This window comes from Coregonus lavaretus (assembly GCF_964263955.1).
Source record: "Coregonus lavaretus genome assembly, chromosome: 21".
NCBI lineage: Eukaryota > Metazoa > Chordata > Actinopteri > Salmoniformes > Salmonidae > Coregonus > Coregonus lavaretus.
The window spans coordinates 10,427,359-10,454,606 of NC_140008.1; the positions used below are offsets into that span (position 1 = coordinate 10,427,359).

General features: G+C 41.6%; 1 protein-coding gene across 1 annotated transcript; it reads right to left on the reverse strand.

Moving 5' to 3' along the window:
* Positions 1–234: 234 nt before the first annotated feature.
* LOC311148895 (ceramide kinase-like) lies at positions 235–27,242 on the reverse strand. Its single transcript, XM_084185908.1, has 14 exons — positions 26,914–27,242; positions 22,128–22,172; positions 9,588–9,722; positions 7,096–7,218; positions 4,765–4,890; positions 3,982–4,048; positions 3,604–3,749; positions 3,290–3,364; positions 2,682–2,834; positions 2,466–2,571; positions 2,225–2,310; positions 1,898–2,103; positions 909–1,090; positions 235–773 (listed from the first exon to the last, which is right to left on the reverse strand). Exons 1-14 carry the CDS (start codon positions 27,062–27,064, stop codon positions 686–688), a joined length of 1,689 nt encoding a protein of 562 aa, XP_084042034.1. The 5' UTR covers positions 27,065–27,242; the 3' UTR covers positions 235–685.
* Positions 27,243–27,248: the final 6 nt, after the last annotated feature.

Sequence of the window (27,248 nt, forward strand, 5' to 3'; positions counted from 1 at the left end):
TCAGTGTGACTCTAGCCAGTCTGGTGGTATACTGTAGCTATATAGGACATGTGTTTGTGCCATCAGATTTAGTGATGGTTTGTTTCAATGTTACATTACCACATTAAGGTGACAGGCTAGCTGACATCTGGTACCCATAGAAAGTGCTCTGGTTCATCCAATATCCTATCATCCACACAAATGTATTCAAATTCATGCTTTTAATGTGCAGGGAAATAATTCCAACAAGGCAAGCAGCTAGCAACATCCTTTAATATTGGTTTTCTCCAAATGGATAAATAAACAAACAAAGCTTTGTAACTGTTCATCATTTGGAGCAGAATACATTCAAACACATGCAAAAGGGAGTTGTACAACTGTTGAACAGCACTTTAAGTGCTAGGTTAACATCTCTCTATTGCAAAAGGATAGCAGAAAGGGGGGAAAAGGTTTTCATGATTTCTTCTTCACTATTAGTAAATAGCTGAACCTCTCTGTAAATGTGCCAGCACCAGCACTCCTTGACCTGTGAACTTGTGACCTCCAAAATGGCCCCAGAAAACAAAAAATGTCTGAAAAACCTACAAGTACATCAGATAAATGTAGTGCACAGGGCTAAGGAAGCGACAGCAGTGGGAGCATTTGAAACGCAGTAGGACTGTTCCAGTGACTTCGATAGGGTAGGGCAGCGGAGGGAGGAGGGGATCTATAGTGCACACGGGTGGGCGAGGTCCTCAAACAAAGACTGCTCTTCGATCCCTCGCGCAAACAGCTTGATCAACTGGCAGTGGACTCTGGAAGGGCAGAAGACAAAGAAAACATTGTCAGGGAAAAACAAAGGCATGAATTAAATTCAAATGTTGAAAATAGCACAGTGCAGACAAACTTTCAGAAGTGGGTTATATTTCTACATATAGGGGGGTGCGTACCCGACTTCGATGGCAGCGTGGGGGAGGATCTCGCCGTCACAGTTCCAGCTGCTATAGGCAGGGTGGCAGATCTGGCTGAAGAGCTGCTTGCCGTTCTCCCTCAGGTCTAGCTCTGAGTCGTTCTGGCATGGCGTGAAGCGGAAGCGCCGCACACGGTGCACCTCTACAAAGGTCATGTCAAACTGAAGGGGAGAGGGACAGAAGGTCATGTCAAACTGAAGGGGAGAGGGACAGAAGGTCGTGTCAAACTGAAGGGGAGAGGGACAGAAGGTCATGTCAAACTGAAGGGGAGAGGGACAGAAGGTCATGTCAAACTGAAGGGGAGAGGGACAGAAGGTCATGTCAAACTGAAGGGGAGAGGGACAGAAGGTCATGTCAAACTGAAGGGGAGAGGGACAGAAGGTCGTGTCAAACTGAAGGGGAGAGGGACAGAAGGTCGTGTCAAACTGAAGGGGAGAGGGACAGAAGGTCATGTCAAACTGAAGGGGAGAGGGACAGAAGGTCGTGTCAAACTGAAGGGGAGAGGGACAGAAGGTCGTGTCAAACTGAAGGGGAGAGGGACAGAAGGTCGTGTCAAACTGAAGGGGAGAGGGACAGAAGGTCATGTCAAACTGAAGGGGAGAGGGACAGAAGGTCATGTCAAACTGAAGGGGAGAGGGACAGAAGGTCGTGTCATACTGAAGGGGAGAGGAACAGAAGGTCATGTCAAACTGAAGGGGAGAGGGACAGAAGGTCATGTCAAACTGAAGGGGAGAGGGACAGAAGGTCGTGTCAAACTGAAGGGGAGAGGAACAGAAGGTCATGTCAAACTGAAGGGGAGAGGAACAGAAGGTCGTGTCAAACTGAAGGGGAGAGGAACAGAAGTGAGAAAGTGAAATCCCTGATACAGGGAATTAGCGAGTTAACCATCTCATGCAACCACTCCTATGGACCTGGGTTGGAGTACCCACAGAAATCAAGACACCATTGCAGACGACCAGTGTGGTTACCTGGTCGTCTTTGCTGGTGTGGCGTAGCAGGTGGCGCAGGAAGTTGAATCGGGAGCACTTGCGTACAAGGATGAGGTCGGTGGTGCCGTCAGCGAGGTGGGCGGCGGGGGACAGGCCCTTGGGGCTACGGGGACAGGCACAGCTCATACTGGCCGCGTTGATGGCCAGGAACTTCCCTCTGATCACCCCCCACCCCCCTTCATTTTCTGGGATAGAGCAGAAACAGGTTGGTGCTTTGTGGTAAATACATTGTGTAGGTTTCAGTAGAGACCCATGGCGTGTGGAGTTGAGGTCATTTGGGTGTTCAGGCAGAGATACTGTGCTTACCACTGTCTGAGACATCTGGAGCAGTCTTGCATTTCTCTGGGGAATCCTCTGTATACAGCTGCCCGTCGTGCTGGCATATGAAGCACCTGGAACGCAGGAATGGAGTGAGGATGGGACAATGGAGTTTGCTAGCAAAGTGAACAATCTCTCCTTTGCACCATCTAGACAAACATGTAATACTAAAGTACATAACAGGTTGTGTGTATCATTGGACAGGTTGTAAGAGTACAGTCTGACATACCCAGCTCTACACCTGGTCTGGTCTCCTGGTGTTCCCAGTGTGTCAGTTGCTGGTAGAAAAGACACAACCCCTTCATAGTGGTGATGTGTCAGAAAAGTCTTAAAACCTGCACAAACAACGGCATGGCCTTTATTATTAGCAATGGCAACAGTCTACCGCAACTGTACCCAGTGGTGGTATTTCCTAAAAAAGCTAAAGCTAACTCTTCTGACCTACCGGAAAAGTCATATCTGGCTGGTCCCATCCATCGTTTCCTCACGCTGTCTGCCAGCACGTCGCCGTAGAAACCGTATCCAAGCAGGGAGACTGAGTACCTCAGGAATGTGTTGTTGTGATGGACCGAGCACACGTCCATTGGCTGGGAGTCTCCTGTGAAGACACGCACCCAAAGTCTAGTATGAGTGATCCTCCACAGATACTGTGGGGTACAGTGTCCTACAGAGGCAGAGGTGTGATGGCACACAATACGTGCTTTTACTATGAAACACACACCAATGCCTGAACACACCCGCACACACACACACCCACCTACTCACACACTCACACACACCCGCGCACCTCCAGCAGTTTCCTCTTATCTCTAAACCTTTGAATCAGTAGGTCACGGCTGTCACTTGTTGGTCAGCTGAGTGTACCATAGCGATAACATGGAAGTGAAAAACATGACACACATTTCTACTCACAATAAAGCTCCAGGAATGACCTGGAACAGTGATAAAGAATGCTTATGCTGTATAAAAAGGTCAGTTACACTCCATTTTTTTTTTTAAAGGCAATTTAATTAGAAGTGCTGCCAATATTTCAATGTGGATAAATGCACTGACCCACTATGATGTGTAAGGCTGAGGTCACAGGGTCGTTGATGCCGACAGTTGCATAGCAGATGCAGTCCGTCGAACCTGGATACCACACAAAACAAGACATTGATACGTTCTGTTTCTGACTACAAAAACTCTGAATCACGGCCATGGTGCGTGTGTATACACGTGTGTGTAAGATGGAAAAATGGAATGTGAAATCAACACAGTTATATATTGTCAAGACACCGAGAAAAAAAAAGTATGTATGCTTGCAGATGGCGTGTATAGAATGTGTCCATGCATGTGCTTGTGAATGTGTGTGTTGGGTGTTGACTAACCTGCGGGTATAATGCCGATGCGGAGAGTACAGGGTACTAGCTTCTCCTCCGGGCTGTTCTGGTCCACTCCGTTATCCTTCTGTGCTCGAAAGACCAGGCCATGAACTATCTCGCTGAACATGCCGTCCCCGCCCACACACACCACTCTGCATAGAGGTCAAAGGTCATGTAACACACAGAGGTCAGAACAACAACAAAACTGATCTTTTTGTTTGAGAGGAATATACTTGACCCGGGGTGTTTTTAGTTCAACTATGATTGGTTGAATATGATTTAGTGACGGTTGGGCTGAAAACCAGACTACAAAGAGGTCTTTAAAACAGACCTTTGATTATTGTAGCGACAATGACATTGAGAACATCTCCACCCTCGACTCACCCATCATATTGCTTTAACTCCGCCTCTGTCCTCAAGTGGTCCCTGGCATGATTGGCATGCTCTGTAACTATGACAACAAATGACCAGGAAAGAGTTAGAAGTCTCAACATGCTTCACATTTGACTTTCAAGTGCTTCCTGTAGATGGGATACACTTGAAAAGTCAACTTGAACAGGTTTACAATTGACTAATTTATATTGCTTGATGTTTTCCTAATATGTAGCATAAATCGATATTTTGGACTTTGGGAGTAATCATTCACTCGCTTGGAGCAATATATCGACTAAGCATTTTCCATAAAGAAGTCCCAAAGTAGCCCTAAAGTAGCATTTAATCTTCTCTAATCGTTAGACATTGTAATAATTTGTAGCCAAAGGAATAGTTTGATTTCATGTGCAAACATTTTCACATCCACCTTAGATTCTTCTTTTCTTTTTTACACAATTGCTCAAATACTGTATCAATATCTTTGATATCAACCCAAGCAGCTGTATAGTTAAATACAATTAGTCAAAATTTGGACTTTGAAATTCCACAGTTACAAATGTAAACAGTCTTTCTGTAGTCTGAGAAGTAAACCGGATGGAAGGGGAATCCAGCATTCATCGACATCATCCGTTCCATTAAGGAACTGGGATGATGGATGGCGGCCGTAAATGATGTCATATTCCTGTGCGGCCTGAGAGAGCTTGTGTCCATTTGCCTACAGTGAACAATTTTTACTTGGCCCATAAAGACTCATCTTTTATTAAAGCAAGTTTAATGTCTTTGGCAGGAACTCACCAATCACGTCCGTGGAGATGGAGGCACAGGCGAAGAGAGGCGCGACTTTCTGCTCATAAATACGCTTGCCTTGCTGCTTGCCCCCATAAGGGTTGATGTACACCAGCAAATGCTTGGGTCTGCTGGCTGCAAAAAGTCAAGTGAAAGATGTTATTGTATTTTCCAGATCAATTGTAGGCTGTAGGCTGAGTAAGTGTTGAACAATTAGTGCTTTTTGAGGTCGGTTCGGTTTCGGTTCAATTATTGAAAACATTATCACGGTTTTCGATTTCAATCATTTAAAAAAATATGAAATACATTAATAGTGAGCATTCAATTGCAAAAACATTGAAAATATTCCATTGTCTCTGCCAGGTCTACATTGGGTAGACATCAATAGAAAAATAGGAAATTACTATGAAACAATACAATATTTCAGTTGTGTATATTACAGTGGGGAAAAAAAGTATTTAGTCAGCCACCAATTGTGCAAGTTCTCCCACTTAAAGATGAGAGAGGCCTGTAATTTTCATCATAGGTACATGTCGACTATGACAGACAAATTGAGAAAAAGAAATCCAGAAAATCACATTGTAGGATTTTTAATGAATTTATTTGCAAATTATGGTGGAAAATAAGTATATGGTCACTTACAAACAAGCAAGATTTCTGGCTCTCACAGACCTGTAACAACTTCTTTAAGAGGCTCCTCTGTCCTCCACTCTTTACCTGTATTAATGGCACCTGTTTGAACTTGTTATCAGTATAAAAGACACCTGTCCACAACCTCAAACAGTCACACTCCAAACTCCACTATGGCCAAGACCAAAGAGCTGTCAAAGGACACCAGAAACAAAATTGTAGACCTGCACCAGGCTGGGAAGACTGAATCTGCAATAGGTAAGCAGCTTGGTTTGAAGAAATCAACTGTGGGAGCAATTATTAGGAAATGGAAGACATACAAGACCACTGATAATCTCCCTCGATCTGGGGCTCCACGCAAGATCTCAACGTAGGAGTGGCTTCGTAAGAAGCATTTCAAGGTCCTGGAGTGGCCTAGCCAGTCTCCAGATCTCAACCCCATAGAAAATCTTTGGAGGGAGTTGAAAGTCCGTGTTGCCCAGCGACAGCCCCAAAACATCACTGCTCTAGAGGAGATCTGCATAGAGGAATGGGCCAAAATACCAGCAACAGTGTGTGAAAACCTTGTGAAGACTTACAGAAAACGTTTGACCTGTGTCATTGCCAACAAAGGGTATATAACAAAGTATTGAGAAACATTTGTTATTGACCAAATACTTATTTTCCACCTTAACTTGCAAATAAATTCATAAAATATCCTACAATGTGATTTTCTGGATTTTTTTTCTCAGTTTGTCTGTCATAGTTGACGTGTACCTATGGTGAAAATTACAGGCCTCTCTCATCTTTTTAAGTGGGAGAACTTGCACAATTGGTGGCTGACTAAATCCTTTTTTTCCCCCACTGTACTTAGTTTTTATTTGATGACTTTATTATTTATTTTTCATTCCTTAAAGTCATCATCTCATCTCAAGCAGTAGCAGTCAGCCAAACCTAACGTTATCTCTGTGCTCTCCATACTGTACTGTCTTTGAGTCATCCTATTTAGGTAGCCTATGCTGCAGACCGGTCTGATGAAATCATTTTACTAGTTCTTCAAAGTAGATAAGGCATACTTTCACGAACGGTCTCTGTCCCTCTCAGCGTTGTGTACATTCCTCTCTCATGCGGTCTGTGTGTATCTAACCTAACGTAGCAGACGTAAAAATTTATCCGTCCATAGATCTGTATATAATTATGTTTCTGCCCTAACAATGGGAGTCATTGTCACAAAGGCAGGAAGGCAGGCGACAATTTTAGGTCCAAAATAAGCCCATAGAAACACATTGGGCTTATTTTGGACATATTTTGGTGACCTCTCTGGTCTCCGTCCGAAACTGAAAAAAACTGGCGCAATGGATTATGGGATTGTAGTTAATTACCACATTTCTGAGCTGAACTAGGTTGAATATTTGCTTAATGAAAACGACAACTCCCTTCAGCCCAGCATCCCACATAGTTGACTTGATTTCTGTTGTGAATTATTTGATTTCTCTCTAGAAAAATGGCACGCTGGGCTCACATAAAAATTTAATTAAAAAAATAGATGGAATTCAAGTAATTGAACAGACGGTCAATTAGTTGTTTAATGACCGGAAAAAATATGAAATGACGGTTAATCGCTCAGCACTACTGAGTATCTGCACAGAATGACGGCCATACTCATTTCTGAGTTAGCCTTGCAACCAGACTTCACAAAGCATAGTCAGTGTCAGTAATACTCAGCCATACTCAGTGCTGCGAGCTGCTCTCTGATGGTCTGGACCCACTGCTGACACAGCGCCCCCTCTGGACAGTGGAAGGTGACGTCACTACACCGCCAGCGGTGCTGCCGCACTCTCTCCACATAAGACACTGTGGAAGAGGGACACAAAGGGATGACAGGGTACAGAGGCTTAACAAAACAGATTTACCTTGCAGTATCATCTACCATATTGTAGGGCATTCACTCACTGCTCTAGAATATAGAGAAAAACAGGGCAATTCAAGAGGGTGCTACGAAAGTAAAGTTCAAACGTTGTTTTCTTTGCCCCATGTCATTATAAATCACAAAGAATGAATCATTAGATTGTTCGCTACGATATTATAACCTTAATATACTTGACCACGCCACTTTTGGTAGTATCTCTTCAATATTTGGGGTTGGGAGGTGGTACCATTTGGAGGTGTTTGCATGGGTTGGACCAATCAAAATCAACTTGATACCCTCATAATTTTCACCTACAGATCCTTGGCTTTCATTGGCTATATTGGCGATCAATCTACGTTAAAAAGGGCTGTTTCTATGGTGATTTAAAGAGAGAATCAGAAATAGAGAATGAAAACAGGAACAGATTGTCTTCGGAGGGTGGATATTGAAATTCAGTCAGCATTGTAAATTAATATATACTTAGTCCCTATTTTGTTTTGTATTCTGCGGATTTCATTTAGAAAAAGCATGTTTTCACTAACGAACTTGCTTGTCAGTTGATGTTAGCGCCGTTCTGCCGCGGAGCCGGGCTACTGAGTTCTACTTTTTGATCGTGCCTGTGTAGATTTTTTTTGTCCCTGGCCTACACACAATACCCTATAATGTCAAAGTGGAACTATGGTTTTTTTTATGTTAAAAAATTAATACAAAATGAAAAGCTGAAATGTATTGAGTCAATATGTATTCAACCTCTTTGTTATTGCAAGCCTAAATAAGTTCAGGAGGAAACATTTGCTTAACAAGTCACATAATAAGTTACGTGGACTCACTGTGTGCAATAATAGTGTTTAACATTATTTTTTTAAATGACTACCTCATCTCTGTACCCCACACATACAATTATCTGTAAGGTCCCTAAGTCGAGCAGTGAATTTCAAACAAACAGATACAACCACAAACCACAAAGACCATGAAAGGTTTTCCAATGCTTTGCAAAGAAGGGCAACTATTGATAGATGGGTAAAAAAAAAAAAAGCTGACATTGGATTAGATTTTGAGCATGGTGAAGTTAATTACACTTTGGATGGTATATCAATACACCCAGACACTACAAAGATACAGGCGTCCTTCCTAACTCAGTTGCCGGAGAGGAAGGAAACCACTCAGGGATTTCACCATAAGGCCAATGGTGACTTTAAAACAGTTGGCAGAGTTTAATGGCTGTGATAGGAGAAAACTGAGGATGGGGTCAACAACATTGTAGTTACTCCACAATACTAACCTAATTAACAGAGTGAAAAGAAGGAAGCCTGTACAGAATACAAACATTCCAAAACAAGCATCCTGTTCGCAACAAGGCACTAAAGTAATACTGCAAAAAAAGTAGCAAAGCAATTAACTTCTTGTCCTGAATACAAAGTGTTATGTTTTGGACAAATCCAATACAACCCATTACGGAGTAGCACTCTCCGTATTTTCAAGCATAGCATGTTATGGGTATGCTTGTATCGTCAAGGACTGGGGAGTTTTTCAGGATAAAATAAGAAACGGAGCTAAGCACAGGCAAAATCCTAGAGGAAAACCTGGTTCAGTCTCCTTTCCACCAGACACTGGGAGATGAATTCACCTTTTAGCAGGACAATAACCTAAAACACAATGCCAAATGTATAATGGAGTTGCTTACCAATAAGACAGTTAATGTTCCTGAGTGGCCGAGTTACGGATTTGACATAAAGCTACTTGAAAATCTATGGCAAGACCTGAAAATGGTTCTCTAGCAATGTTCAACAATCAATTTGACAGAGCTTGAAGATTTAAAAAAAAATGAATAAATGGGCAAATGTTGCACAATCCAGGTGTGGAAAGCGCTTAAGAGACTTACCCAGAAAGGCTCATAGCTGTAATTGCTGCCAAAGGTGCTTCTACAAAGTACTGACTGAGGGGTGTGAATACTTATGTAAATGAGATCTATGCATTTCATTTTTATTTATTTTGCAACAATTTCTAAAAACATGTTTTCATTTTGCCATTATGGGGAATTGTGTGTAGATGGGTGAGATTTGTTTTTATTTTAATCTATTTTGAATTCAGGCTGTAAAAACAAAATGTGGAATAAGTCAAGGGTTATGAATACTTTCTGAAGGCTCTGTATATGGTAGAGACATGGGGCTTGGACTATCGTTTTTCTGATGCAATTCTCTATTGAATGGACATACTTGTATAAACCTTGAATTAATTCAACATTTTATGGGTGAACACCCTATATATTGAATCCAATATCTGTAGATTGCTCTAGATTACCAACAACTCCTACCTGTGAATGCATATGGATAGGCCTCAGTCAGTTTCTGGGGCATTTTCTGCCACCTGCCATCATCTTTCGTCCCGCCGTCCACATCGAGCTCCCGGACTGCTAGGATCTCAGACACGGACACGCTGTGGCTGGTACCTGTTAAACACACCAAATCAATCTGTCACAATGTGGTAGGAACCAGAGGTTTATCCTTTATACATTCATTTCTTGGAGAAAGGGAAAGCAAACACACACACACACACACACACACACACACACACACAGAGAGAGAGAACTATGGTGCCAGGATCTCAAGCCCTTTTTGACCTACCCAACCAAACTTGGCTGGCTGTATCAATTACAGCTTGGATAGCTTCATGCTAATAAAGTTAATGTGATGAGATTGGAGCTTTAATGGACTATTAACGGTTTGATTTCAGCATTAGGGTGGAGCTAGTATTGGGCTGAGAGAAGGCAGGGAGGGGGAGAACCATTAGTGTTGTATAGCTGTTGACCACTCCTGCCATAGAAAGCACTACTGATGGATAATGGAAGGGGAGCTCATTTGGAGAAAGATTAAATCTATCACTATAGACCAATACCATATTGTTAGGGCAACTCCTACACTAATGGTGCCTGTTATTACCACCCTTTTCCTGAAGTCATTATCATGATCCGAGTCTGAATTCATTTAGATTTTGTGCCAGTGCAGTTCTATAAAAGCTCTATAGGAAATCAGGGAAGAATGAATTACTTCTGTGCTGATCAATCATTAATGCATATACAATGGCCTGGTGTGGCACCATACAGAGGCCATAAGAGTGACATTATAATAAAATACTGTTTTATTTCTGCCTGCTATCTAACTGCATACCCCAACCCATCAAGCTGACCTCGAATGCAGTTTGTGTGTCGACTGAGAAGTCACTTTTCAGCTACCAAGACCTGTCTACGACCCGTCTATGATCCATTTGTATTTGTATTTATTATGGATCCCCATTAGCTGCTGCCTTGGCAGCAGCTACTCTTCTTGGGGTCCAGCAAAATTAAGGCAGTTATACATTTTAAAAACATTACAATACATTCATAAAAGATTTCACAACATATTAAGTGTGTGCCCTCAGGCCTCTACTATACTACCACATATCTATAACACAAAATCCATGTGTACATGTGTGTATAGTGCGTATGTAATCGTGTGTTTGTTTGCATGTGTCTATGTTTGCGTTGCTTCACAGTCCCCACTGTTCCATGATCTGTTTTTTAAATCTAATTTTACTGCTGGCATGAGTTACTTGATGTGGAATAGAGTTCCATGTAGTCATGACTCTATGTAGTACTGTGCACCTCCCATAGTCTGTTCTGGACTTGGGTATTGTGAAGAGACCTCTAGTGGCATGTCTTGTGGGGTATGCATCGGTGTCCGAGCTGTGTGCCAGTAGTTCAAACAAACAGCTCAGTAGAAATACAAGTAGTGATGAAGTCAATCTCTCCTCCACTTTGTCCCTCTTTGTGGCACCTGACCACACGACTGAACAGTAGTCCAGGTGCGACAAAACTAGGGCCTGTAGGACCTGCCTTGTTGATAGTGCTGTTAAGAATGCAGAGCAGCGCTTTATTATACAGACTTCTACCCATCCTAGCTAATGTTGTATCAATATGTTTTGACCATGACAGTTTACAATCCAGGGTTACTCCAAGCAGTTTAGTCTCCTCAACTTGCTCAATTTCCACATTTTCCATTACAAGATTTAGTTGAGGTTTAGGGTTTAGTGAATGATTTGTCCCAAATACAATGCTTTTGAAATATTTAGGACGAACTTATTCCATGCCACCCATTCTGAAACTAACTGCAGCTCTTTGTTAAGTGTTGCTGTCATTTCAGTCACTGTGGTAGCTGACATGTATAGTGTTGAGTCATCCGCATACATAGACACACTGGCTTTACTCAAAGCCAGTGGCCTGTCGTTAGTAAAGATTGAAAAAAGTAAGGGGCCTAGACAGCTGCCCTGGGGAATTCCTGATTCTACCTGGATTTTGTTGGAGGCGCTTCCATTAAAGAACACCCTCTGTTCTTTTAGACAGGTAACTCTTTATCCACAATATAGCAGGGGGTGTAAAGCCATAACACACACATTTTTCCAGCAGCAGACTATGATTGATAATGTCAAAAGTCTAACAAAACAGCCCCCCCAATCTTTTTATCACCAATTTCTCTCAGCCAATCATCAGTCATTTGTGTAAGTGCTGTGCTTGTTGAATGTCCTTGCCAATATGCGTGCTGAAATTCTGTTGTCAATTTGTTTACTGTAAAATAGCATTGTATCTGGTCAAACACCATTTTTACCAAAAGTGTACTAAGGGTTGGTAACAGGCTGATTGGTTGGCTATTTGAGCCAGTTAACCTCTACGGGATCAGTGTTCTGTATATGGGACGGTTGAGCTAACGTGTGCTAATGTGATTAGCATGACTGTTGTAAGAAACAGCAAACTTTCCAGGACATAGATATGTCTTATATGGGCAGAACACTTAAATTATTGTTAATCTAACGGCACTGTCCAATTTACAGTAGCTATTAGAGTGAAAAAATACCATGCTATTGTTTGAGGAGAGTACACAACAACAACAAAATTATCATGGCAACTGGTTTGATACATTCACCTCTGAAGGTAAATAATGTACTTACATTCAGTAATCTTGCTCTGATTTGTCATCCTGCGGGTCCCAGAGATAAAATGTAACATAGTTTTGTTTGATAAAATCCATTTTTATATTCAAATGTAGGAACTGGGTTCCACAGTTTGAACCCTTGCTGTCTCTGATTTCACACCCACCCCGCCCGGCCATCTAGATGTGTGAAAATTAGTGTATAGGCTAATGATCCATCATGTATGACATTCCTGAGAGTGTGTAAACTTACATTATGTATTACCATATCCTTTTTGTATGTTCTCTATAGTTATGTACTTGAAAATGTATCAATTGACCAATTCGGCACATTTGGGAAGACTTGATACAAAATAGTCCAGTATTGCAATGCTTCACTGGATCAATCTGAAACTTTGCACACACACATTGCGGCCATCTAGTGGCCAAAATCTAAATTGTGCCTAAACTGCAATATTATATTGTGGCCTTTCTCTTGCATTGATGAAAAAAGATACAAATAGAAAACGCATGTTTTTTGTTTGTATTATCTTTTACCAGATCTAATATGTTATATGCTCCTACATTAATTTCACATTTCCACAAACTTCAAAGTGTTTCCTTTCAAATGGTATCAAGAATATGCATATCCTTGAGGTCCTGAGCTACAGGCAGTTAGATTTGGGTATGTCATTTTAAGCAACAATTGAAAAAAAGGGTCAGATCCTTAAGATGTTAAGGGGGCTTTACTATTCTTAGGTAGGTGAATAACTTTTGCTTCCCTCCAGGCCTGAGGGCAAACACTTTTTAGTAGGCTTAAATTGAAGATATGGCAAATAGGAGTGGCAATATCGTCCGCTATTATCCTCAGTAAATTTCCATCCAAGTTGTCAGACCACAGTGGCTTGTCATTGTTGATAGACAGACAAAAACATTCACCTCTTCCACACTTACTTTACGTAATTCAAAATTACAATGCTCGTCTTTCATAATTTGGTCAGATATACTTGGATGTGTAGTGTCAGCGTTTGTTGCTGGCTTGTCATGCCTAAGTTTTCTAATCATGCCAATGAAAAAAATCATTAAAGTAGTTGTCAATATCAGTGGGTTTTGTGATGAATGAGCCATCTGATTCAATTAATGAAGGAGCAGAGTTTGCCTTTTTGCCCAAAATTCCATTTAAGGTGCTCCAAAGCTTTTTACTATAATTCTTTGTCATTCATCTTTGTTTCAGAGTATTCAGTTTAGTCAAATTATATCTCAATTTGCAGTACATTTGCCAATTGGTTGTACAGCCAGACCTATTTGCCATCTCTTTTGCCTCATCCCTCTCAACCATACACATGTTCATGTTAATGACATGTCCCTACTGTGACATTGTCATATAGTCTTTGATAAAAGACCACCATTTCTGGAGGTGCCAACAACCCCATTGGCTAAGGAGGGTAAATAAAGGCCACTACAGAGGAGAGGTATGGTGCAGTGACTTGGAGGAGAGGTATGGTGCAGTGTCTTGGAGGAGAGGTATGGTGCAGTGTCTTGGAGGAGAGGTATGGTGCAGTGTCTTGGAGGAGAGGTATGCTGCAGTGTCTTGGAGGAGAGGTATGCTGCAGTGTATTGGAGGAGAGGTATGCTGCATTGACTTGGAGGAGAGGTATTGTGCAGTGACTTGGCTCAACAAGTTGAGGTAGAGGTCTTCACGGATCCACCTGTACCCGAATACCCGAGAGGGTCCGGATCCAGAATTCTAACTAATGTCACGGTCTGGGTCGGATCTGATGATGATGGGTCTTACTCTTGGGTATGTGTAATTTTAACTGACATGTACAGAAGGACCCATACGAGACTGCTGCAGGGAGAGAGAGAGAGCGTGAGAGCGAGCGCTTGTATAATTTATGCTGCTGCTGTTGCTTTTCAGGAGAGTGGCACGTGTAGTTTGTTGTTGGCCAATCATAAGGCATGAAAGCGCCAACAGGCTACAGTCATAGAGCCTCAGTGTGGCAAAAGTTAAGAGATATCTAAATCAATGGAAGATGGAATTAAAAGTTAAAGGCAAGGAAAGGCTACAGCGACTAAGAGCCAACAGGTAGGCTGTTACTTAAGATCATCAAGGACATCAACCACCCGAGCCACTGCCTGTTCACCCCGCTATCATCCAGAAGGTGAGGTCAGTACAGGTGCATCAAAGCTGGGACCGAGAGAATGAAAAACAGCTTCTATCTCATGGCCATCAGACTGTTAAATAGCAATCACTAGCACATTAGAGGCTGCTGCTGCCTATTGAAATCACTGGCCACTTTAAGAAATTGAACACTATGTAAACATTATTATCGTTTACATATCTTGCACTACTCCTCTCATACAGTTGAAGTCAGAAGTTTACATACACCTTAGCCAAATACGTGGTCCTCTGTAGCTCAATTGGTAGAGCATGGCGCTTGTAACGCCAGGGTAGTGGGTTCGATCCCCGGGACCACCCATACGTAAAAATGTATGCACGCATGACTGTAAGTCGCTTTGGATAAAAGCGTCTGCTAAATGGCATATTATTATTATTATTTACATTTAAAAACTCTGTTTTTCACAATTCCTGACATTTAATCCTAGTAAAAATTCCCTGTCTTAGGTCAGTTAGGATCACCACTTTATTTTAAGAATGTGAAATGTCAGAATAATAGTAGAGAGAATTATTTATTTCAGCTTTTATTTCTTTCATCACATTCCCAGTGGGTCAAAAGTTTACATACACTCAATTAGTATTTGGTAGCATTGCCTTTAAATTGTTTAACTTGGGTCAAACGTTTCAGGTAGCCTTCCACAAGTTTCCCACAATAAGTTGGGTGAATTTAGGCCCATTCCTCCTGACAGAGCTGGTGTAACAGTCAGGTTTGTATGTCTCCTTGCTCGCACACGCTTTTTCAGTTCTGCCCACAAATGTTCTCTAGAGGACAGGGCTTTGTGATGGCCACTCCAATACCTTGAATTTGTTGTCCTTAAGCCATTTTGCCACAACTTTGGAAGTATGCTTGGGGTCATTGTCCATTTGGAAGACCCATTTGCGACCAAGCTTTAACTTCCTGTCTGATGTCTTGAGATGTTGCTTCAATATATCCACATCATTTTCCTTCCTCATGATGCCATCTATTTTGTGAAGTGCACCAGTCCCTCCTGCAGCAAAGCACCCCCACAGCATGATGTGGTCCTCTGTAGCTCAGCTGGTAGAGCACGGCGCTTGTAACGCCAAGGTAGTGGGTTCGATCCCCGGGACCACCCATACACAAAAAAAAATGTATGCACGCATGACTGTAAGTCGCTTTGGATAAAAGCGTCTGCTAAATGGCATATTATGATGCTGCCACCCCCGTGCTTCACGGTTGGGATGATGTTCTTCGGCTTGCAAGGCACCCCCTTTTTCCTCCAAACATAACGATGGTCATTATGGCCAAACAGTTCTTTATTTGTTTCATCAGACCAGAGGACATTTCTCCAAAAAGTATGATCTTTGTCCCCATGTGCAGTTGCAAACCGTAGTCTGGCTTTTTTATGGCGGTTTTGGAGAAGTGGCTTCTTCCTTGCTGAGTGGCCTTTCAGTTTATGTCGATGTAGGACTAGTTTTACTGTGGATATAGATACTTTTGTACCTGTTTCCTCCAGCATCTTCACAAGGTCCTTTGCTGTTGTTCTGGGATTGATTTGCACTTTTCGCACCAAAGTACGTTCATCTCTAGGAGACAGAACACGTCTCCTTCCTGAGCGGTATGACGGCTGCGTGGTCCCATGGTGTTTATACTTGCGTACTATTGTTTGTACAGATGAACGTGGTACCTTCAGGCGTTTGGAAATTGCTCCCAAGGATGAACCAGACTTGTGGAGGTCTGCAATTTATTTTCTAAGGTCTTGGCTGATTTCTTTTGATTTGCCCATGATGTCAAGCAAAGAGGCACTGAGTTTGAAGGTAGGCCTTGAAATACATCCACAGGTACACCTCCAATTGACTCAAATGATGTCAATTAGCCTATCAGAAACTTATAAAGCCATGACATCATTTTCTGGAATTTTCCAAGCTGTTTAAAGGCACAGTCAACTTAGTGTATTTAAACTTCTGACCCACCGGAATTGTGATACAGTGAATTATAAGTGAAATAATCTGTCTGTAAACAATTGTTGGAAATATTACTTGTGTCATACTCAAAGTAGATGTCCTAACCGACTTGCCAAAACTATAGTTTGTTAACAAGAAATTTGTGGAGTGGTTGAAAAACAAGTTTTAATGACTCCAACCTAAGTGTATGTAAACTTCCGACTTCAACTGTATGTGAGAATGCTGTTCATTGACGACAGCTCAGCGTTCAACATGATTGTCCCCTCCAAGCTCGTCACCAAGCTTAGGACCCTGGGACTGAACAACTCCCTCTGCAACTGGATCCTGGACTTCCTGACGGGCCGACCCCAGGTGGTGAGGATGGAAACATCACCTACGCCACTCTGACCCTCAACATGGGGTCCCCACAGGGGTGTGTGCTTCGTCCCATCCTGTACTCCCTGTTCACTCACGACTGCATGGCCACGCATGACTCCAACACCATTGTCAATTTTGCTGACGACACCTCAGTGGTAGGCCTGATCACCGGCGACGATGAGACAGGGAGAAGGTGACCTGGCAGTGTGGTGCCGGGACAACAACCTCTCCCTCAATGTCAGTAAGACCAAGGAGCTGATGGTGGACAACAGGAAATGGGTGGGGGGCGAGCACGCCCCATCCTCTTCAACAGGGCTGCAGTAGAGCGGGTTGAGAGATGGAACACCTTCCTAATATTGAGTTGCACCCCATTTTGCCCTCAGAAAAGCCTCAATTCATTCCACATGGATGCTGGCCCACATTGACTACAATACTTCCCACAGTTGTGTCAAGTTGGCTGGATGTCCTTTGGGTGATGGACCATTGTCGATACACACGGGAAACTGTTGAGCGTGAAAAACCCAGCAGCATTGCAATTCTTGACACACTCAAACCAGCGCATCTGGCACCTACTACCATACCCCATTCAAAAGCACTTAAATATTTTGTCTTGCACATTCACTCTCTGAATGGCATACATACACAATCTATGTCTCAATTGTCAAGGCTTACAAATTATTCTTTAACCTGTCTCCTACCCGTCATCTACACTGATTAAAGTGGATTTAACAATTGACATCAATAAGGGATCATAGCTTTCACCTGGTCAGTCTGTCATGAAAAGAGCAGGTGTTCCTAATGTTTTGTACACACGCACACATATATACATATATATACACACACACACACACACACATATATATACAGTGGGGGAAAAAAAGTTAGTCAACCACCAATTGTGCAAGTTCTCCCACTTAAAAAGATGAGAGAGGCCTGTAATTTTCATCATAGGTACACGTCAACTATGACAGACAAAATGAGAAAAAAATATGGGGCGAATTTGCACAATTGGTGGCTGACTAAATACTTTTTTCCCCCACTGTGTGTGTGTGTGTTGTGTGTGTGTGTGTGTGTGTATATATATATATATATATACACACACACACACACACACACACACACACATACATAAACACACTGCTCATTCTGATATTTCTTAATTTCTTTCTTTTTTGGATTTGTGTGTATCGATTTGTATTGTTAGATATACTGCACTGTTGGAGCTGGAAACACAAGCATTTCGCTGCACGTGCGATAACATCTGCAAACTAAGTGTACACAACCAATAAAAATGTGATATGAAGCAAATTGGCAACAGGAAACATGAGTTTCATTGTTCTGTTTGCTACCGGTTGTTAACAACAGATGGCATTGCTACCTCGGTGGAGGTACGGAGAGGCCAAATGAAAACCATACATCAAATGTGATGACTCAGCAAATTGTAGCTGTTAAACATACACTGCATTAGTGTTCCACGGTATACCGAAACTTCAGTACTTTTTCAATGCTAGAACATGAAAAACACTACAGTAATAAAAAAAAAAGTTTTACTTTCGGTACTAGCCTAGCACTTTGTTTATGATAATATGCAAACCATAACGTAAAATATGCCGATTTCAAAGCTGACTGCCACCACAAACTTTATTCATTCACTTATTCGTTCTCTCTCACATCTCTACCAAAGATTATCAGCGAACTGACTGCCTTGCAAATGACGTCGTTACTGGTTAAAGAGACAGCGCACATTTTTATAAAAGAAGCTACTTCAATGCAAATGTTGTTGATCAGTACCCTAAAATAAGTCCTAAATGGAAGGGAAACAAATTGTTTGTCATCTGTAGCCCCTTAAAAATCAGCCAAAACAAGCTCAATAACTCAATGCATGCACACACCTATTTACCCAATTTATCAATAGAGATTTACCATTCAAATAAATTATTACCGTTATATATGTAGTTGGTAAAAACAAAGTCAAATTGATTGCATGATTGTATAATTGATTCAGTAATGTATACATGGCTGTCTCTGAAAAATTTTGATGTAAAGAAATTCAAAATGTCATGATATTGAACTCAAAAGATGCACAACGATTGCTGTGGTATCATGATGGTATTGAGTATTGTGATACTAAACCTGGTATCGAAGTCAAAATTCTGGTATTGTGAAAACACTGCACTGCAAAGCATCAGCTCATTTTTAAGTCATGAGCATTCAACCTCAATGTCCACCCCCAGATCCAATGATTCCAAGTTAGAAGACATAGCAAAAAATACACTGCTCAAAAAAATAAAGGGAACACTAAAATAACACATCCTAGATCTGAATGAATTAAATAATCTTATTAAATACTTTTTTCTTTACATAGTTGAATGTGCTGACAACAAAATCACACAAAAATGATCAATGGAAATCAAATTTATCAACCCATGGAGGTCTGGATTTGGAGTCACCCTCAACATTAAAGTGGAAAACCAGACTACAGGCTGATCCAACTTTGATGTAATGTCCTTAAAACAAGTCAAAATGAGGCTCAGTGGTGTGTGTGGCCTCCACGTGCCTGTATGACCCCCCTACAACGCCTGGGCATGCTCCTGGTGAGGTGGCGGATGGTCTCCTGAGGGATCTCCTCCCAGACCTGGAGTAAAGCATCCGCCAACTCCTGGACAGTCTGTGGTGCAACGTGGCATGGTGGATGGAGCGAGACATGATGTCCCAGATGTGCTCAATTGGATTCAGGTCTGGGGAACGGGCGGGCCAGTCCATAGCATCAATGCCTTCCTCTTGCAGGAACTGCTGACACACTCCAGCCACATGAGGTCTAGCATTGTCTTGCATTAGAAGGAACACAGGGCCAACCGCACCAGCATATGGTCTCACAAGGGGTCTGAGGATCTCATCTCGGTACCTAATGGCAGTCAGGCTACCTCTGGCGAGCACATGGAGGGCTGTGCGGCCCCCAAAGAAATGCCACCCCACACCATGACTGACCCACCGGTCATGCTGGAGGATGTTGCAGGCAGCAGAACGTTCTCCACGGCATCTCCAGACTCTGTCATGTCTGTCACATGTGCTCAGTGTGAACCTGCTTTCATCTGTGAAGAGCACAGGGCGCCAGTAGCAAATTTGTCAATCTTGGTGTTCTCTGGCAAATGCCAAACATCCTGCACGGTGTTGGGCTGTAAGCACAACCCCCACCTGTGGATGTCGGGCCCTCATACCACCCTCATGGAGTCTGTTTCTGACCGTTTGAGCAGACACATGCACATGTGGCCTGCTGGAGGTCATTTTGCAGGGCTCTGGCAGTGCTCCTCCTGCACCTCCTTGTACAAAGGCGGAGGTAGCAGTCCTGCTGCTGGGTTGTTGCCCTCCTCCACGTCTCCTGATGTACTGGCCTGTCTCCTGGTAGCGCCTCCATGCTCTGGACACTACGCTGACAGACACAGCAAACCTTCTTGCCACAGCTCGCATTGATGTGCCATCCTGGATGAGCTGCACTACCTGAGCCACTTGTGTGGGTTGTAGACTCCGTCTCATGCTACCACTAGAGTGAAAGCACCGCCAGCATTCAAAAGTGACCAAAACATCAGCCAGGAAGCATAGGAACTGAGAAGTGGTCTGTGGTCACCACCTGCAAAACCAGTCCTTTATTGGGGGTGTCTTGCTAATTGCCTATAATTTCCACCTGTTGTATATTCCATTTGCACAACAGCATGTGACATTTATTGTCAATCAGTGTTGCTTCCTAAGTGGACAGTTTGATTTCACAGAAGTGTGATTGACTTAGAGTTACATTGTGTTGTTTAAGTGTTCCCTTTATTTTTTTGAGCAGTGTATATTACACTACACAGAACACACATTTACAATGCATCTCCTCTAGGGCTGGGCGATATGGCCTAAAACTCATGTCTCGATTTTTTCGAACTTATTGGCGATTCACAATATATATCTCGATTTAAAAAAAATGTTCTCTAAATAAGCTTTGTTGTACAATTAAATGGCCAAATATACTGCATTTAAAACAGTCAGCAATAATCGAATGAGCTTGTGAAATTATACTTAGGCTGAATATATGCCTTCCATAACCATAAGACCCACTAATCATTTAATTATTTGATCAAAATAGTTGTACCTGCTTTTTTGCAATAATCACTTATCTGGCTTTCAGGTCTGTATTTAAAAATGCCCTTTTTGTTACAAATTTCAACAGAACCATGCATAATGCATATTCACTAATAATTAACATCGGTCTCATAAACAATCTCTCAAGCACAAGCCCACGTGCTAGTGAGTAGCCAGCTAATATATAGATTTCAAGTTTAGCCAACCTCATAGCAAATGGGTTTCATTTAATCTCTCCAACTTTTCTGTCTTCTAAATCTGATCAGAGATAGAGGAACATTGATTGACAAAGGGAACCCCATCAAATACAGCTGGCAAAATCATTTCAAACTAGTCACTCTAGTGGACGTACAGTGAGCTCCAAAAGTATTGGGACAGTGACAAATTTTTTGTTGTTTTGGCTCTGTACTCCAGCACTTTGGATTTCAAAATTATACAAATGATGCAGACTGTCAGCTTTAATTTGAGGGTATTTTCATCCATATCGGGTAAATCATCTAGACATTACAATACTTTTTGTACATTGTCCCCCTATTTTAGGAGACCAAAGGTATTGGGATGAATTCACTTATATGGCCCCATATTCCTAGAACAAATGATGACATCAAGCTTGTCATGCTACAAACTTGTTGGTTGTATTTGCTGTTTGTTTTGGTTGTGTTTCAGATTATGTTGTGCCCAATAGAAATGAATAGTAAATAATGTATTGTGTTATTTTGGAGACACTTTTGTTGTAAATAAGAATAGAATATGTTTCTAAACACTACATTAATGTTGATGCTAACATGACTATGGATAATCCTGAATGAATCGTGAATATTGATGAGAAAGTTAGAGGCATAAATATCAACCTCCTCAAAAAATGCTAACCTTGTTATTGTAATGTGTCCAACTTTCTCACTCATCTTTATTCACGACTCATTCAGGACTATCTATAACCATGGTAGCATCCACATGAATGTAGAAGTGTTTAGAAACATTATATTCTTATTTACAATAATAGTGACTCTCGATGTAATTATTGTGTGCTAGGAATATGGAAAAAAATACTAAACTTTTGACTACTTTAATACACATAAGTGAATTTGTCCAAATACTTTTGGTCCCATACAATGGGGGGACTATGTACATAAAGTTCACCCGATATGGATGAAAATACCCTCAAATTAAAGCAGACAGTCTGCACTTTAACCTCAGTCATTGTATAATTTCAAATCCAAAGTGCTGGAGTACAGAGCCAAAACAAAAACTAATGTGTCACTGTCCCAACACTTTTGGAGCTCACTGTATGTAGCCCAACTCTTTGACCACATTGTGGTAAGAGTGCTCCTCCTACCTGACTCTCCTTTGCCTCGGTGCAGGAACTTAGGAAAACAGAAACCTGGAATGGGAACAGTGGAGTTATTGTGGTTTGCATCAAGATGAGCAAACACTTTTTTCACACAGCAATATTGACATACTGTATCTCTTCAGCAGAATGAAACCTTTAAAAGGTCCTACATTGGCTTGCTTCACAATTTAGCCAGGGGAGTTCAAAGTTCAACAAGTGTTTCTCTTAGAGCGTTTCTCTTCTCTTAGTCAAAGGTTATGGATATACTGACAAAATACGTGTCTCTACGCCCTAACAATGTGAGTCGTTGTCCACAAAGTGTCACAGCGGGCTGTCTAGCTCCCGCCTATCCTTTCTTTGAATTGGTGGATAAATTAATTATTTAAATACTTTTTTTCAATATTCGATGAGGGTTGTTGACGTCAACCGACTGTATTCAATGGAGAGATGCTATGCTACTAGACTCATACCATGAATATGCATATCCATCTTGAGACAACTCCGATAAGTGTTTTTCCTCAAAGTTGCAGGGATGTTATGTGTCCTACTTATTATGAAACGTCTATTCAATCAAATAAACCTCACGTAGCAAATAAGCCATTCATTTCTTTGTTGCCCAAATTCGACACTCATTGACCTCCATACAAAAACTCCTTGCTTGGTGGGCCAAAAATATATATATATAAAAAATATTCAGCAGAGTTGGGCATCTCTCTTTACCTCTTCCTCTGTCTTAGTTCAACGTACGTTTCTCTCAGATGCAGCAGATTTTGGCACTGAAGACAGTAGTGGAGCCAGCGTTCGATCAAGCAATTTCTACTCCGAGATAAGGTCTTGCGTCATTTGATCCCTTTCAGCTAGAGAATGGAAAATAATAATCTTATAAGAAATGCGTAGAAATTATTTTACCCTTTAAGTCTAAGAAAAAATAAATAATGTTATTTTATCAAAGACTCTATTACCCTTTCATCTGGAGAGATGATTATTTTAACAACGCTGCTTGTGATTGCTCATTTTCAGGACTTTTGTCCTTCAGATATCTCAGAATTTAATGGTATTTTTTCAGCTCCTGAAATGAATAGGCTCGACTCCAAAGCCCATCCATTCTGAAATAAATGAAGAGACCTTTGACAGCCTCAAGATGAAAGATGGCAGATAGCAGGCATCCAAATGAACTAACACGATACAGGGAGGTCACTAATCTGTTTTATCTCTAGGCAGATATACTGTCCACATGGGAAGCCATTACATAAGTATGACAGGATAATTTCATTTTGGTATGACAACTTACAGCTATAACAATGTCACTGTAAGATATATAGATCTTAACATTGGCCTGCTGAATGTACACTATTGGTCATTTGTAGCCGAGGACATTATAATGGTTATTTTAGGTTAGTCATACCATATTTGATCCCAGGCCTAAATGCTACATAACACACTTGATTCTCAGATACTTAGTTGGCCCATGTTGTTATCAACTCCTTGGGTCATGGTTTATTAATATGCAAAACCATTTTTCTGGTGATAAACACGGAGTATACAAAACATTAAGAACACCTGTTCTTTCCATGACAGACTGACCAGGTGAAAGCTATGATCCCTTATTGATGTCACCTGTTAAAACTACTTCAATCAGTGTAGATGAAGGGGAGGAGACAAGTTAAAGAATGATTTTTAAGCCTTGAGACATGGATTGTGTATGTGTGCCATTCGGGGGGGGGATGCAACGCAATATTAGGAAGGTGTTCCTAATGTTTGGTATACTCAGAGTACATCATACAAGTCTGACAATGGACAACTGCATAGTCACAGAATAAGCCGAGCTATGAATAAAAAGGTCTGTAAATACCGATGTTTACCGACTTCCGTTAGCGCGAGACATACAATAAAAAGGTTTACAAGCTGCTTTAGCTGAATACCAGCCTGAGTCATCACAGACAAACTGTACTCATCAAGGCCTTCCTACCTAGTTTGAACCTAAACCATATGTTCTCATTTGACAGTTTCTCAATTGAATGAGAAGATCAATACGATTGATATTTGGAATGTTTGAAGATACTCTTGATAATCTATATACTGACACACCACACACATTCAGCCATTCTTCATGACTTTCCTCCTTATACCCCTGTTGTTCAAACTGAACCCCAAGGTTGACCCCAATGACTTATTGAACATAACTCGACTGCATTAGCTCCTCGCAACAAGGGTAGGTCAACACAACATACTGTACAAGCCATATTGTATGGAGCTGCTCTGGAAAATACAAGTCACTGTTTTCCTATGCCACTCAAAACACTAGCCGGATCTTTCCTAGTTGTGCAACTAGTGTACTGGTTTGGCTAATAACAGCCACAGAAAGAGAGGTGGGTTGGGTGATGAGGAGTGGGAGAAATTCAAACCCTTGGTAGGTCATGGGCCTGCCATGCAGGACACCAAATCAGACTAGCTAGCATTAGCCCTCCATGGAAATGTCAAAGTGCCAAGCAAGCAGTGGGAAAATGTCAACAGAACAGCAGGCCCTTATCCATCATAGTGTAGTGAGTGACATCATGAGTGAATGCCCTTCTGCGCTCTGATTCAGTGTTCACTGTTCATCATTATACGAATATAGATGGGCTCCCATGTTTGCATTGGACTGTTTGAAACATTACAAAAACATCTGATGGAAACATTTGCCAGGAACTACATTGTGGAAGACCCGTGCTAGGCCTTCCTCCATCTCTTGACAGTGAAAGTGATGGGCATGTTTGCTTTTGATGAGGGTGTCCTGTCCATTGTTAGAATGAGAGAATCTGAATGGCACATGGTCTACTTCAGAATTAGGCCGCAGAAAAGAGTGCAACTCAAACTGTGAAAACGATCGGCTAAACTGAAAAGGTGATACTGTTCGAGCTACTTCAAGGGTATTAATAAATAATAAACGAGGCTGCTATCAGACTATGGGATAAACTCATACAATTCCTTCAACATTTTCTATATATGTTATTAAATATCCAAATTAGCATCAAACATGTTATATTGTTGATTTCTTGACTCGGAAAGCTAAATTGTTTGACGACATAATTGTCTGTGGGTTCCTATAGATTCAACGAGGCCTATCATTGACCATAAGGAGCGTGGACCCGCTTTCTTCCCTCATATCTCTAATGTAGGCTATGCTTTTGAATTCACCACAACAAGACGCTTTGAATATCCAAAAGGCATTTAGTAGAGTCAATTTCCATTTAGGCCTGCTTTCATGGGAGGTAGGCCTAAAGCCACATTCAATTCAACAGACCATACTGAGTTGAACAGTGCTGGCAGGTAGCCTAGCGGTTAAGAGCATTGAGCCAGTAACCGAAAGGTCGCTGGTTAAAATCCTTGAGCCGACTAGGTGAAACCTTTGTCGATGTACCCTTGAGCAAGGCATTTAACCCTAATTGCTTCTGTAAGTCACTCTGGATAAGAGCGTCTGCTAAATGACTCAAATGTCAAACATAAACACATTCCATACGTCACCATGTGGATATGTTATGCTCCCATAGAGAATGATAGAGACTAAAAGGCCATATTAGCATGGGCAGCGCCATTGAGGGCTTCCACCATGTAGTCAACTGGGTGGGTCTTCCACTTCATGATCTCTCCTGGTGACCCTGTTGGAGTCATGTCCAATCAGGTCATCTGGACGGATCAGCCAATCATGAAGAAGAAAAATGACTACTTTAAAATGGAGATAGCCTTAATGGCACTGGCCATGTTGTTAGACACTATAATGTCACAGACACAAAGAGGAGTCTTCTGTCTCTATGTTTGCTCCTCATCTGAATCTTGGGTGACAAGGGATGTGGTACTATGGCTGCGTTTACACAGGCAGCCCAATTCTGATCTCTTTTCACTAATTGGTCTTTTGACCTGAAAAATATCTAAGTGAAAATATCTGATGTTTAGGGTCAAAAGACCAATTAGTGGAAACAAAGCTCCGAATTGGGCTGCCTGTGTAAGTAAACGCAGCCTATGTGGCATCTACCATTCAGACATGTTGGCTCATGTAACCTAGTAGGCTATAATTACAATTTCATCAATAAATAACGTTTAATCTAATTAGCCTATAATAAAGACTAACACATAATGAACAGCCTATAAGTATGATGCTTTGTGCGTTTAAATGCAGTGGGAATAGACTGACAACATGAAGGCTACCGTGCAAGCGCTATAGCGGTTATTAGGCCTACCGTATGAGGTGATTGCAAACTCCAAGAACAAAACGCGTAACATCCAATTGACCCGACATAGTGAATCTACCCAAGCCAGGGCCGCCGCCGCATTCCGCGGCCCAGCTGTCAAACATTCAACAACTCAGAATTGGCTTGCTTTCAAAACTAAGTTCTGGGCAATGGATAGTCTCGCTGCTATGATACAAATGCATCTATAAAATAAAAACAAAAGACTGCACTAAACTGTCCTTGTTGTCTGTTTCAGATAGGCCTATAGAGTGCCCTTTACATCTACGCCTAATTTAGGCTTTAACATACCATGTCATTCGTTGACAATAACAATAATGTATTGTCTTTCATCAGCAAAAAGGTTAGGGGCAGGCAACAAAACATTTATATATTTTGAGACTAAGATCCAGAGAATTGTGAATGCGCACGTTACGTGTTTACGCGAATGTGGATAGCGAATATATCCAACAAAGAGAACATACTATAGGCTATAAATCACCTATCTGTCCCTAGATGTCTCAGTCGGAATATATTAGTAGCATATATCTTTGCACTTAATACCCAGTTTATCTTTTGACACTTACCGACTTTGAACGGGTGATGTATACTGCCTGAAACGCGTTTTTTATTGGCCGGAATCTCTTTCCATGTCAGAATCACACGGTTTAACAATACTTCGAAGACTCTGTTTTTCAGGAGGAGTTGGGATGCCAATAACCTCGGTTGTTTTTCCATGTCTTCACCAATAAGTCACCGCACTAGGTGACTTAGAGAGCGTATCAATGTTATCTTAATCTAAGCATTTCTTTAGTAATTTATCGGGTTACTGAGACCCATTCTCTACACAAGGAAACAATGTTGCTGTTTTCGACTGCCACAATTGGATAGCGGATTCTCCATTCACCAAAAGGGGACGGGC

What these genes read in the sequence shown, in the direction of transcription:
- LOC311148895 (XM_084185908.1), bottom strand. Translation starts at nt 27,064, where the DNA reads ATGGAAAAACAACCGAGGTTATTGGCATCCCAACTCCTCCTGAAAAAC. An exon ending in CTATCCATATGCATTCACAG is followed by an intron (nt 7,219 to 9,587) that starts GTAGGAGTTGTT and finishes CCTCTTCCACAG; the next exon opens with TGTCTTATGTGGAGAGAGTG. An exon ending in GAGTTAAAGCAATATGATGG is followed by an intron (nt 3,750 to 3,981) that starts GTGAGTCGAGGG and finishes ACCTCTATGCAG; the next exon opens with AGTGGTGTGTGTGGGCGGGG.